Consider the following 14,408-nt stretch of genomic DNA (forward strand, 5'->3'; position numbering starts at 1 on the left):
GCTATTCCGTGCCGTTTTGTTGTACGTCTCTAATCCAATCGTTTACTATTTAACTCGTTATCTTTAATTCACATTTTCCACTTAGAAATGAATTTGTATCCCACTTCTGAATTGTCAGGTTGATCTTCATGTTTATTCTTTTCTTTTATTAATGTGTTACAATAGTTATATGTCTTCAGTATACATTTGCCATCATCGTTCACGCAGCGAGCACACGTCCGCACTCCCTGGCATCTCGCAAGCAACTCCCCCTCTCTCATGCTCTTCCTCTTGACACAATTATTAGAATGATAACTTCATTTATAAAGTTCTGCATCAGGATTTTGAAGAATATCGAATACTTCTTTTGGGAGGAGTTTCTTTTTTCCAAACTTACTTCGATCTCTTAAACAAAGACTTTAAAGCAAAGGATCAGATGAATCCATGAATCTGAAAACATCTGTAATGTTTGCTAGTCGTCTAAATTTCATAGCGTGAGATTTTCCTTCCTTTTAAAATCAATGTTCAAAGGCCGACAATCTCACCGATTGTGGAGATGAATTTATCCAAATAACTGTTGATTTCATCTATTAGTTTTAACCAAAGACACTAGAATAACACTAGAATTCTAGTGTCTTTGGTTTTAACGGTAAAAGAAATTGATCTAGGGCGATACATTCGTTTGATAGAAAGCGTTGTTTGTACGCGCTTTGGTCCGTAGATCCATCGAAGCCATAGCTCACAAATAATGTACAATTCGTTGTGTTTGGATGTTTACAAAAAAGTTTGTAGTTCAAGCAAGTCATCAAACAGGCCTGGATCATTCGTTGATAAACAGAGTTCTGAGTCCAAGAAGATTAGCAGTGACAACAAGACACGTAAATGTTTCAAGTGCGATGATGATACCCATTTGCTAAAAGAAGAAAGGGAGAAAGATGTTGTTTGTTTTAAGTGTATCCAACCAGGACATCGCGCATCAGAGTGTAAAATAGATGGAAAAGTTAAACAGGATCAAAATACAAATGTTGTACAAGATAGGAAGGAAGAGTTAAAGCTATTAAGCATTTTCACTCCTTCAGGTTTGGAGTTGAAAACTGTGCAGTATAAGTCAATGATGTTTCAAGGATTAGTTAATACATGTGCTGACCTTTGTTTTATAGGCAGAAGTGTTTATACTAAGTTGGGCAGAAATAAGTTGACAGGCTTAGCGAAATGTTTGACTGGCATAGGTGATAGCCAGGTGCTTACATTCGGTAGCTTTGTAATTTCGGTTGAGGTAGATGGTATAGACATGCAAGTTGAATTTCACGGAGTTCCTGATGAGGATATGGGTTTTGATTCGATTGTAGGAAGAAAAATCGTAAACAGCATGGATATGAAAGTAACCAAAGGTGGCACAGAGTTTATAAGTCGAGTTGTAAACCCAAAAAAGGTTGAGAGTCAGAGAATCCAGCCATTGGGCAAAGGATCATGTGCTGAGTTGTTTGTTGAATTCAAAAGTATGTGCATGTTGGGTGCGGAGCAGGCTGACATATTTAATGAGGTTGATATGAGTAGTGTGCAAAAAGAAAAAGCTTTAAGTCTAATTGGAGATTATAAGCCAATTCGAAATTGTTCGACTCCAGTGAAGGTGAAAATACTGTTAACCGATGATTTACCAGTAATCCAACAACCAAGACGTTTGGCAGAGTGTGAACAAAAGATTGTGGATGATCAAGTTCAGGAATGGTTGTGTGACAAAATTATAAAGCCGAGTGTGTCGGAATACGCATCACCAGTGGTGCTTGTTTCGAAAAAGAATGGAAAAAAACGATTGTGTTGTGACTATCGGAAATTAAATTAAAAGATAATTCGTGATCACTTTCCAATGCCGCAGGTTGACGTTGTTATCGAAAAGTTTCAGAGTGCTTTGGTGTATACGACTTTGGATTTAATCCCAGAAATATACCTCCTTTGTAACACAAAAGGGACAGTACGAATTTCTGTATGTGCCCTTTGGTATTACAAACTCACCTTTACTCGATTCATAATGGCAGTCTTAAGGGAACTAATCAACAGTGGAGATGTAGTAGTATACATGAACGATGTGATTGTGCCCAGTAAAAATGTGTGTGAAGGATTGGTAAAGCTGGAGAAGGTGTTAAGTGTTGCCAGTGAAAATGGATTAAAAATAAATTGGTCGAAATGTCAGGTGTTGCAAAAGAAGTTAACTTTTTGGGGTATATAGTTGAGTGTGGTACTATTAAGCCTTCTGGAGAGAAGAGAAGTCCTATCGTTAATTTTCCGTTGCCAAATGATAAAAAAGGTGTTCAAAGATTCTTAGGATTGACGTCGTATTTTCGTAGATTTGTCAAAGACTTTGCAGTGACTGCTAAGCCTTTGTCGGACCTGTTAAGGCAAAATACTAAGTTTAAATTTGATGTGCTGCAGAAGGTAGCGTTTGAACAGTTGACAGTAGCATTAACTTCCCGTCCCGTATTGAAATTGTACAATCCTAAATTAGAAACGGAAATCCATACAGGCGCTTCAAAATATGGTTTCGGTGTTGTATTATTACAAAAAGACCCAGAAGATTGTTTGTTTCATCCGGTTCAATACATGAGTCGTAAGATTAACCAATGCGAAGAAAAGTATCATTCTTATGAGCTTGAGGTTCTTGCAGTTATCGGTGCATTAATGAAGTGGCGTGTGTATGTGTTAGGTTTGAAATTTAAGATTGTGACAGACTGCAACGCGTTCACTATGACGATGAAGAAGAAGGACGTTCCTTTGAGGATAGCTAGCATTATACCTTCAAGACTTTGATTATCAAATAGAACATCGCTAAGGGACGAGAATGAGACATGTTGATGCGTTGAGTAGAGTACCATGTTTTATGCTGAGCGATACTGTTGTACATCGCTTGAAACAAGCACAATTACTCGATGAACGGACGAAAGTAGTGAGAAGCCTTGTAGAAAATAAAGGGTATGAAGATTTTTATATAGAAACCCAAATGCTTTTTAAAGATCCTAATCGCGAACTTATTGTTGTACCGTCGCAGATGGAAAATGAAATAATCATGATTGCTCATAAGCAAGGACATTTTGCTGCGAAGAAAACGCAAGATTTAGTTGAGAAATCTTACTTCATACCAAAACTTAAAGAAACGGTTGCTCGTGTTGTGGACAGTTGTGTGGAGTGTATTGTATTTAATTCGAAAGCTGGGAAGAAAGAAGGTTTCTTGACCCCGATTGAAAAGGGAGATAGACCGTTGATGACGTATCACATTGACCATGTTGGGCCAATGGAGATGACGAGCAAGCGCTACAACCACATTTTAGCTATAGTTGACGGTTTTTCTAAATTTGTATGGTTGTATCCCACCCGTAGCACAGGAGCAGAGGAAGTTGTAAGTTGTCTAGAGCGTCAGGCTACTAATTTTGGAAATCCTTTACGGATTATCTCTGACTGCGTTCACTGCACAGGCATTTAAGTTGTATTGTGAGGAGCAGAAAATTCAGCATCTAGTGATTACAACAGGTGGAACTGGGTTAAAGTTGAAAGGAAAATTTCTAGGACCTTATAAAGTTGTTAAGATAAACAAGCACGCAAGGTATGACGTAGAAAAACTTGGAGAAGGCGATGGACCTTTTAGGACATCGACAGTCGCAGAATATACGAAGCCGTGGGGAAATTCATTCGGGTCGAATGATGTATCAGGAGGGCCGATTGTGGGAAATGAACAAGATCAGGGAACTAAAATGAACGATGAAAGACAGAGCAAGAGAGTAACGCGCAGTGGCAACGCTTATTAACGAAAAAACCAAAAAGGAGGGACTTCGAGTAGAATGGTGAACGAGCAAGTTTTTCAATCGCGCTATATACTTATACAACTATTATTATAAATAAAATAATAATAAGCAAGAACTATTGTCATTAAACAATATAAAGTGTACTATAAACAATTGTCATTAAACAATAAAGTAACACTATAAAGTAAAATTACTACATGTATGTTTCACTACCTATCCTTTTTTTTTAATACAAAGGCCGTTTCTGCCTGCTTCGTTTTTTTTTTCGGAATTGAAGCAGCATGTACGAGAAGTACTAATTTGCTAATTTTTTTAGGTTGAGGCTCTGCATATTCAAATGTTAACTGTTTTCGACCAGCTTTGCATAGTGTAATTTCTGGCTATGAATAACGACAACAATTTTAGACGGAAGCCACAATTAATGATTTCGTTTGAATTTCCTTAAGTGCTTGTTCACATAAGAACTAAATTGGTTCACTTTCCTTAAAATTGTAATATTTTGCTCTTTAGGCACAAAGTTCTCTTCTAAATATAACTGTTAACAGCGTCTGCATCGTTGTTGCTCCAAACACTCAGCTGCACTTCATGACTAAACTCATACACACCTACAACATAAAATGTTTCGTAAAAAAGGGCAAATTAGGAATCCAAAAATGAAAGCAGCATTAAAATATCAGTCACAAAAAAAATTACATTTATACCAAAATTTGCGGCTTTTAACCCATAGTTGCCGCAATGGCAACAATTTATTCAAGACCCTTAGTTCCTCTTTTAAAACATCCTGACGACCTTGAAGTACTAACGCCAGTGCACTTCTTAGGCACTGCCCCCCTCGCCTTGTTTGCTGAGCCTGATTTCACAAAATTAAATCTCAACCGATTGGATCGCTGGCAGCGAATCACTTACTACCAGTTAATATCTAACGCTTCTTCAGCAACGTTCCAAATGGCGAGCACAGAAGACAGACGTTCAAATCGATAATGTCCTTTTAGTAAAAGACGAAAACCTGCCACCCCTCAAATGGCCACTAGCTCGAGTAATAAATCTGATCCCTGGACTCAATGGCGTCGCACGAGTTGCTGTTCAATAGAGCCGTCGCTAAACTTTGCGTTCTACCCAAACAGGATGATGTTGTCAGCTAGAGTCCACCAACGGGGGGAGGATGTTTGGTTATGCAGCCAAACTCTTATACACTGATGACGCAATTTTGACTTACCCATTTATGGATTGTTTTTCTTTTTTATTGAAATAAAAATCTATAAACAACAAACTGCATTCTATATAAACTTTTTATTTATAGAATTGTTAAACTTTTAAGGGAAAAAAATTTCCAAAGCTCTCGCTCAAGCCGTTTTCCAAATATCTCACGTCAAATATTTTTGCTCAGGGGGCGCTAACCTGGTTTTAATTTTTATTCTGTGAAACTTGCTCATTTGGCTTCTGCATTCAGTTAACAATTAAGTGTTGATCGCACCGGTATTGCTATGATACACTTTAACTCAATCGGTTCGGTACGGGCCGCCGTTCGATATACCCTAAATAGACCCTAAAAAAAACTGAAATATTACTTGAAAAATTAACTTTAGCGTGTTTATAAATTGCCACACCACTTCTCCACCACTTGCCTCAACATGTTCTTCATCCAAGCTTGGCGAGGTTCGCCGAAAAATGTGACAGTTTAAATGTCAGCGGCAGGCAGAGACTTTTCACAGAGTAAACCGTTTTACGAGTATTCTTGTACTGCTGTTACTACTGTTGTTCCACTGTTGAGTTTTGACTGGTTTATTTGAATTACGTGGTAAACGTGGTCTAACGTGGTATTCCTATCGTAAACAAACTGCTCGCTATAGACATTCATTAGATGGGTTATAATAGTATTAATAAATATATACCGTCCAGTAAAAATACTCGCTTTCCCAGTTTTTTAATCTGCTCAATCGGTCGCTTCAGTCGCCAAAGAAAAATGCTAAATACCTAGGAATATTAATTGAGCTATCGAGAATTATCGAAAAATGACTTCGCAAAATAGGAATGATGGAAATGTGTGAGAATCGGCTATAAAGCTGTCGTCGCTGTTTTCACTATGAGTTTTATTTTTAGGATGGAAAATAAATTTATCGTTTTGTAACAATGGAGCGTCTATTGATCAACACGATATGGCGCTCCTACGCAACAAAATTAACTGGGTCCCAGGTGAAGTTAATGGCGCGGGGATTGCCTAAAAAGCAACCGATTATTGGAGTACAAGATATTATAGTCGTTGCCTCTGGAAAGGGTGGTGTTGGAAAAAGCACCGTGGCAGGTGTGTACTCACATATTTCGATTCATGGGTTATTGGAGTCCTTTTCACAGTTAATTTTGCCTGCAGCTTGGCAAAACTAGGAAAGCGAGTAGGATTGCTGGACGGGGATATCTTCGGGCCTACTATTCCACTTCTCATGAATGTCCATGGTGAGCCGGTTGTGAACGATAAGAATTTGATGATCCCGCCGCAAAACTACAATGTAAAGTGCTTGTCTATGGGCATGCTGACACCTGTAGAGACCTCTGTTATCTGGCGAGGTCCTCTTGTAATGTCAGCAATACAACGACTGCTAAAAGGTACTGATTGGGGGCTTCTAGATGTCCTAGTTATAGATACTCCACCGGGCACTGGAGATGTACATCTCTCACTATCCCAGCATGCACCTATCACAGGGGTTATCCTGGTAACAACACCTCATACTGCAGCTGTTCAGGTGACCTTGAAAGGTGCAAGCATGTACGAAAAGTTAAATGTTCCTATCTTTGGCGTAGTAGAGAACATGAAGTACACCATTTGTCAGAACTGTAATCAACGATTGGAGTTTTTTAAAGACAGCCGTATAAGTTCTCTACCGCGCAAGCTAATTTCTCTTCCGTTAGACTCACGAATAGCGGATAGCAACGAGAGTGGAGTGCCTGTTGTAATAAAATATCCGGACAGCAAGTACTCTTATCTATTTACCCAATTGGCTGAGGAGATTACACAAATACTTAACGAACAAAGATGTAATCAAAATCAAAATAACAGTGCACATTAAAAAAAATTTGTGTATATCAAAAATTCTTATTACTTACATTTGTTATGCTGTACCGCTAAAACCAATAAAGTTATCAGGGGAAAGGGACTGTTGTTTCGTTTCCCGCATTTACATTAAACAACACACCACAAAACCATGTCATGCTTCACAGCTAAGACTAAGAGAAGGTTTCAAACTAGTTCTGCTTTTTGTGGATTGATTTTTGCTGGTAGTTTCAAAAATGTAACGCCAACTAGCTGAAATCCTCTTCTGGCTTCTTTAATCTAGATTGCTCATCTTGTCTGTGACAGATACAATCTTCATGTTTAAATATGCCCTCCTATAGCAAAACGTGTCCCGGATATTAACCATCTCCACGCTTTCAAACAGGCTCTGAATTCGTGCGCTTGTGAGAATTACTATAGTATTCGCACCTCTAAATTTGGATATACACAGCCATTTCTAATGCTTTTTATCCATCCATTTATCAATGGTAAATTGTCAGTTTTGGCATCATCAACTTAAGGATGACAACCTATACTGAATTGTGATTCCGGGTTTCATTTTTATATTCATTAAATTATTATTTATTATTATTATCATTAAATATATTGCCCGAGAAAAGCGGATTGCCAAAACGAACCGATCTCTGCTCTGAAGAAGACAACGAAGCGACAATCAACTACAGACAAGGCAATACTTGTTTTTCGTAAACCTAAAACAAGGATCGAATGTCGACAAAGTACTGAAAATAACTCAACTAGGCAGACATCGAGTCACTATGGAGCGTGCGCGCCGCAGAAAAGAGTTTTACAGTCTGAAATGTCACATTTTTAGGCACTCAACGAATTATTGTCTTCAGAATCCCATCCGTGGTAAATGTGCTGGATCCCACGTTACACGAGGTCATGCTTTTAGTTTTCTTAATATTTCTATTCTCACTTTGCTCGTTTAAATGGGGCTCAACTTGAATCAAATATTGCTAAGCAATATCTGAAAGGATCAGAATCAATGCAAGACCTTAGCTTTGGGAATAAATTCCTCTAGAGAGATTCTAGAGACGAAGACGCAGAGCTAGTTTGTTGATCCATGTTGCCACGCCCACAAACCGCGCAAAACTGCCACGCCCAAATTTTTGAACCATTTTTCGACCTTTTTCTTAATTTTATTGGAACAATTTTTAAATTTGTTCTCATTTTATTCCCCAATATCAATCGCGATCCAAGAGAGCGTTCGCTCACACTTGCTGAGTAACGGGTATCTGATAGTCGGGGAACTCGACTATAGTATTCTCTCTTTTTTTATTATAATTTCATTTACTAATGTACGAAATATTTAATTGATGTCCTTCAATTTTGGGCTGCACTACACTCTAAACCAAATGCGGCGTCTCGCTCTCACTTACACTTACACATATAAAAAAACACTAACTCAAATTAATTCATTATTTCGGACCGGACCGAGATCGCTGCCTAGTTACGGAATCTCTTCGCGGTCGAAAATTTGGCCTAAAGATTTTTATCATGCATGCCAGTTTTCCGTAATTTCATTTAAATTTATGATTTTCACTTTCCCGGGCCTCAAGGCCCTGTCCTGGGGTCCCACAAAAACAGCCGCCGTCCTTCTATTTTCTATTGGTGATCCAAACGGCTTCGACTTTGTTCTCTTGCAAGACCCAGTTGATCTAGGGGTTAATATTCCGGCACTGCGTCCAAATTATATTTAAATTATGTTTTAGAGGTATCTAACCTGAATTTGCCCCGCACTCGCTTACCCTTTATTCCGAATCCAGCACCTCGATAATAATTTGAATTTTTTTAAGGAGACCCTATAGAGTCTCCGGTACAAAAGGAAAAATGGCGATCTTGATCAAGAGCCCCGAGAGAGGACATCGTCGTTACAATCCAGTACAAAGACCGGACGGAAGAGATACTGGGCAGGCAAAAGGATATAAGATATAAAAAAGCCAATGTGATCAACACAGTGGAAGTGATCGACCACACACGTACTCAGTATGGAGTTTGTATAAAGTTAAAGGGAAAGTTTTTTTTTGGAAAAGATCCTCTGAGTTCATGAAGGGGTTCGGGACGAACATCCAGCCAGGAGGGCCGAAACAAGCCAGAAGACAAGTAGGCCAAAGGTCGCGAAGTGATCGTCAGTCACAAGAGAGCGTATGAGATCAATCATATTGATGAGCAGTCGGACCCGAGATCTCAAGCGGAACACATTAAATCCCACACTTTTATAGACTCATCAAAGTGTAAGCGTTGTCATTGATTCGAAACTTTTTTTTAAATAAATTGGCGATTCCGTTATAGGATGGCTTGCATGGGATGGCTTAGTTTATTCGAAAGAAACACACGTATTGCTCGAATCATTATATACGTTGCCCCGCATGGGGCATTGAACTTATCAATACGGTTAGCATAAGTAATAAGTATCGTATTGGACTTGTCGTTAAGGTTTAACAATAACATTAACATTAATAAGTATTTATCTTCTTACAGTCGGCCCTTCCTGATTTAAATTAACGTCCTCGCTGGACGTCGTCGTCCGGAAGGCGACACCACGGTTTGAGCTTATCGGATGAGTAGACGGACTTATAATGGCGTAGAGTCCTTCGATGACATATCGATCGTTCGTTTTTACCGTTCCAGTTGCGGCAGGCTCATTCTCCACTAAGATGAGATAATCTTTTTTATACATAGTCGGAGGATTATGTTTGGCATCGTAGTATAGTCTCGCTTTGACAATATTCCGTATCTTCTCATCTTAAAATTGAATGCTAAATAGCCAGTCTCCTTCGTCGATTATGGTCTTGGATATTTTTAAGTCGGCGTTGTTCAATTCGTGCGCTGGTTCATATGGAGATCGACTAAGCACGTCCACATGTTCCTGTGGAACATGTCCTGGATGAGTAGCCACCACCGGGCTGTTCTTGGGATGAGTTCGCGTTTTCTCAATGTTGTACGTAATGCGCTGCAATCATTAATGACTTTAATACGCTTGCTATACACATAATATGTAAACCTTTCCAGCGCCTCTACAACGGCGAGAGCTTCTAGTTCGTAGCTGTGCATTTTCCTTACGACCTTCGTTGTTGACCGGCTGAAGTATGCGATTGGTAACAGCTTGTCGTTATCTCGCTGCAGGTCGATCGAACTAGCGTCTGTATGAAGTTCGTGCTCCGCGTCTACGCGGTAGATTACAAGAATCGGTTTACAACTGAGCTTCTGTTTTAATTCGTTTAATGAGTCTTCCTGCTGCTGCTGCCATTAGAAGTTGACATTTTTTCGGAACAAATTCTGGTTTCGGAAATTCGACTACATCATTTGTCTTTACTTCTCCTGGGCTAAGACAGGAGAGTTTCATTATAAAATTCGCATTTGTCGATGTTTAACGTTAAACCACATTCGCTTAATGCGCTTAAAACCACTGAAACTTTGCCAGTCATCTCATCGAAAGAGTTGCTCCAAGCGAGGATGTCGTCCATATAGTGCAACATGTTGTCTTTGCGGTGAATCTTCTGAATGCGGTCGATTTGCGATCCGCTAACAGCTAAGCTTAAAGACTGATGAATGACGAACGATACTAACACAAATATTTTTCAGAAACTTTTAATATTCGTTAATCGTAATGTTGGAGAGGTAAGAGCCGTACCAAGATGCTGAACATAGGATGGATAGGCCCAAGTCCTTTTTGAATGCGAGGGCACTAATACGCAGACGTAACAACTATATGCATTTGTTTTTATTTTTCTGTTTGTGTGCGTGTACTAAACATGCCTTCTTCTACTCTTACTGACCATATCGTTTGTATTTTCTGATCGCATTTTTTCTCATCTCATTTCTCTCATTATCTTACATAGACATCAAACAGTCTTGAATTACTTAAATATCCAAAGTAGGCATATTTAAAACAGTTAACTTTGGTACTTTTCGAATTTGTTGAACCTCCTTCCGAGCTTAGAATTCTCACCTTTATTACCTATGAGCTCTTTGTTGGGATCTTCATTCAGAACGTCGTTCACTACATTGAGCCTTTCACATGTCGGTCAACGCAAAACTTACATGTCACAACTTATCCCCGAAATCTCTCTAAAGCATAACTGCTTTTAATCCAAACTTACATACATCTGTATAAATCTCTGTCTCAAGTGATCGTAAAGCTTTAGAACTTTTCCTTTGATTAACGCTATTTTTAACATTTCAAATGCTCCTTAGTGCTTTTATGAAAACTCATATTTTTTTGGTACTGTCATATTTATGTCTCTAGCATATGAAATACATTCGTCGCTGTACAGTTATTCAGCTCAGCTGACCCGCAAATCCCGCAACCTAAAAAACTGTCTTTCTCCCTTTAAATCCAGTCGTATCTTATTGAACTCCAAGAGCTTCCAACGCAACAATTCCACTCCATCTCTCTTTTCTTTTTTTTTTGCCGACACCGCGGTATCGATGACAATATTTAGATTCCTCTCAGCCAACCGACGCTCGATAAGTAATGCAGGGAACGTACTCAAAAAAGTCGCCGTCGTCCTCGATCGCGCTAAAGCGAGTGAGTTATTCAAGCTGGTATTACTGCCAGTAACATGACATCGATGTGATTTTTCATATGGGCATTGGGTTTTTTAATAACAATAATTTTGTATACCAATTCTTTGAAATCATTGAAAAAATTTTTTTTGAATTATATTATTATATATTTTTAATATTTATATTATTATATATCAATGTAGTTGTATTGTGAGGCATTGGAAACAGTACGTTTGTAGTACTACTCAGATATTGGCAAATGTTACCTTAACCGAACACACATTTGAAATTTTATTCCATGTAGTTTTAGGTGATTAAGTTAAGATATCTTAATTGGACGAAAAATATTGAGCCAAGATATGGGAGTTACAATAACATTTAACGCTCTAAATATATTTAGTGAAAAGTCCTTTTCACCTGTTTGATTTCTGAATGTAAATTTGATTTCGCTAGTGTCGATACTGATTTACGTGGACCAGACCAAGATAAATTAATATCATTATTACTAGACTACTCAAGTTTATTCTTAAGTGGTATTCCACAAAGAAGAAAGAAACTCGACAACAGCGTTCACTCTTTCACTCATATACCCCCCGAGTAAACTCAGAGGTACCAATTCGGTTGCACACTTGTCGGGTAACACACCCCCTTTGGTGAAGGAGATCCTTCTAGCTTAAGCAACCACAGCCACCATGAAACTCCCAGAAGGGGGCCTACCTCGCATGAGCGATGCTCATCCCATGGTACCGATTAGGGCTGGGTTGGCCCCCTGTTACATACTTTTTAACGACTCGAGGATACCCTTTTACTCTACGAGTAACGTGTATACGTGTATAAAAACCAAATAATGTGCTATTTCAATGCTGCATCTTTTCTGTGTAGTATATTTATATTTAATAAATTGTCCATTTAATACATTTGTAATACTAATACATATATACTGAGTTTCCGAGCTTGATTACATTTCAACGAAATGCCATCTCTCTGCGGCTTATTGCAGAAATTTGTAAGCCCAACCCAGCTGCTAATATATTGCACGGTCCGTTTGGGCCGTATCCGTACATCAACGACCACGAGAGGCTTGGAAAACCTAAAGCTATCAGCTCCAAAATTAACACCAGGATCGAGGACGAAAGTAGTCCAGATACATTTTAATGGTGGAGTATTACGAAAAAATTCTTTCATAAACCAATTAAATACAGCTGATCTTTCAATTCCGATCTGAGACGACGTTGTTTTTGCTAACGCACACAAATTAAACAATTTTAGTTTTGATGGATGTCGATCAACTTCAGAGCTTCAAAACAACCTATGGGAGAGCATGACGGAGATCACGATATGGTTGGCGTATGTGGCACTGAAAGGCCACAAGCCTGATGCAAAATGTAGAAAAGGCCAAACCACAGCAGCAATTGTCAAGACTTGGCTCGTCTGGAAATGCCCTCACGTATATATTACTCCAGCACTGTCCGCAGACATAAATGTAATCAAATATTCGCCGTAGCCTTGAGGACGGATTTGATTTTATCTTTCTTAGTCTAGCAGCAATTTCGCAACTGCGAGAAACAATCTGTGAGCTACTGTGGTTTGAGTGAATAAATGTTTATAAATAAACAAGTCGAGAACATTTTACTCAAAATGGTAGGTAATTAGTATCAAATGACTTTGAACATAAAAACCTTTCAATAATAAGCAGACGTTGTCGCTGATCAAAACTTTAGTTGGACGCCGACCTTATTGCAAAATGAAAATTACAAAGTCTGTTTATATTGGGCACATTTTTTTTGTTTACTGAAATTATATCAAATATTATTTCATTCCGTACAATTTCCGAGCAGTAAAATGCCTTTAGGCAATGAATTCGTATGGAATCGGGGCCAGAGCAATCGGTTCTTCAAGTTTCTTAACAAAGTGCGCCTTCTTCGGCTGTTCCGGCTGGCGCTTCAGACTGACCCATTGTCCCTTTTCCTTCGCCTCCTTCAGCAATCGCTCATTTTCCTTTACGCGGCGCAAAAAATCTTCGCGGCACTTGGAGTGGTGGATGTGCTCAATGCGCACATTGACCCGCTTAGCAAGGATTTTGCCTCTTACGCGTTTGTTTACTATTACACCAACGGCGTGCTGAGTCACATTGAATATGCGCCCGGTTTTGCCATGATATGCCTTATAGGGCAAACCCTTCTGTACAGCACCATGTCCCTTAATGTCAACGATGTCGCCGATCTTGAAAACCCGCATGTATGTGGACAACGGAATAACTCCATGCTTTCGGAAGGGACGGGAAAACATGTCCCGTGTGCCGCGACGATAGCCCTTTGAGTTGGTCATTTTTATTTATAATCCCCTATAAAAAAGAGGCTTATTAGATCTTTTTCAAGTCATAATGAAGAAATATTCAACAAAACTCGTTGAACTTACGTCCACGCGGTCGTATAGTTGAGAAAAGAAAGAAAGATGGCTACTTGAATAGCGTTGCCACTGATAGCAATTAAGAGTTTAGAAACTAAATATTATGTACCGTCCACACTAAGTTACACAATAAGCTTAATCTTTTAAGAGAAGCAAAATAGTCCCAAGTCTGAATATTTGGTATTAATAAGGATTTAATGCAATATTTATGTAATACATATATTTACATTATATAAAAACATTATATATAAAATTGCACTACATACAAATGTCTAGATACAAATAATCGCTGAGAGAAGTGTTCAACTCCAAGACGTTAATATGCGCTATGGGAATAATTTGTGATTTAAGCGAATTTGTTGATACAATTTTGAAGATACATATAACCTTAAGGAAGATAAAGTCCTGCCCCATTTAATAATTTTAATTTTCAGGAACCGTTCTGCCTAAGTCTTTACTACCGTGGGACTTACTCAGTATTAATTTGCTCCCTTTTAAGAAAAGTCATTCATGATCTGATAATCGTAATTTTTTTCGAATTCGATTTAGCCAAAATCTTTTGATTTCTTTTTTAGGTGCTCTGCTTTTGGAAAATTTGTTCTATAGTTTGGATATCGCAATATGCATTCAGCGGTAAACAGCTGTTTAAG

At 38.6% G+C, this 14,408-nt stretch overlaps 2 protein-coding genes and 1 long non-coding RNA gene across 7 annotated transcripts, besides 8 other annotated features; 1 reads left to right on the top strand and 2 right to left on the bottom strand.

Annotated features, from left to right (window-relative positions):
* Positions 1 to 4,501: part of a mobile genetic element that runs on past the window's edge.
* Positions 1 to 4,958: part of a mobile genetic element that runs on past the window's edge.
* Positions 4,552 to 4,592: a mobile genetic element.
* A 196-nt stretch (positions 4,959 to 5,154) lies between the features above and the next one.
* On the bottom strand, positions 5,155 to 5,685 carry lncRNA:CR43765 (long non-coding RNA:CR43765). The gene is made up of 3 exons (NR_073822.1): positions 5,666 to 5,685; positions 5,399 to 5,596; positions 5,155 to 5,329 (listed from the first exon to the last, which is right to left on the bottom strand). It is a non-coding gene; the product is annotated as a long non-coding RNA:CR43765 (long non-coding RNA).
* A 202-nt stretch (positions 5,686 to 5,887) lies between these two features.
* On the top strand, positions 5,888 to 12,960 carry Nubpl (NUBP iron-sulfur cluster assembly factor, mitochondrial). 3 transcript variants are annotated; one of them, NM_001273759.1, is made up of 2 exons: positions 5,888 to 6,075; positions 6,126 to 12,960. In NM_001273759.1, the coding sequence occupies exons 1-2, from the start codon at positions 5,904 to 5,906 to the stop codon at positions 6,833 to 6,835; spliced, it is 882 nt and encodes a 293-aa protein (NP_001260688.1). In that variant the 5' UTR covers positions 5,888 to 5,903; the 3' UTR covers positions 6,836 to 12,960. The 3 variants fall into 3 exon arrangements, with proteins under 3 accessions (NP_001260688.1, NP_610143.3, NP_724389.1); NM_136299.5 differs by having other exon boundaries at positions 6,126 to 6,950; NM_165412.3 differs by having other exon boundaries at positions 6,142 to 6,853.
* Positions 7,309 to 7,729: a mobile genetic element.
* Positions 7,871 to 8,115: a mobile genetic element.
* Positions 11,248 to 11,352: a mobile genetic element.
* Positions 11,545 to 11,808: a mobile genetic element.
* Positions 12,028 to 12,119: a mobile genetic element.
* A 122-nt stretch (positions 12,961 to 13,082) lies between the features above and the next one.
* RpL21 (Ribosomal protein L21) lies at positions 13,083 to 13,847 on the bottom strand. 3 transcript variants are annotated; one of them, NM_001273760.1, is made up of 2 exons: positions 13,755 to 13,805; positions 13,083 to 13,693 (listed from the first exon to the last, which is right to left on the bottom strand). In NM_001273760.1, the coding sequence occupies exon 2, from the start codon at positions 13,675 to 13,677 to the stop codon at positions 13,198 to 13,200; it is 480 nt and encodes a 159-aa protein (NP_001260689.1). In that variant the 5' UTR covers positions 13,678 to 13,693; positions 13,755 to 13,805; the 3' UTR covers positions 13,083 to 13,197. The 3 variants fall into 3 exon arrangements, with proteins under 3 accessions (NP_001260689.1, NP_001286133.1, NP_610144.1); NM_001299204.1 differs by having other exon boundaries at positions 13,118 to 13,693; positions 13,768 to 13,847; NM_136300.3 differs by having other exon boundaries at positions 13,118 to 13,693; positions 13,768 to 13,805.
* Positions 13,848 to 14,408: the final 561 nt, after the last annotated feature.

This window comes from Drosophila melanogaster, chromosome 2L (genome assembly GCF_000001215.4).
Source record: "Drosophila melanogaster chromosome 2L".
Classification (NCBI taxonomy): domain Eukaryota; kingdom Metazoa; phylum Arthropoda; class Insecta; order Diptera; family Drosophilidae; genus Drosophila; species Drosophila melanogaster.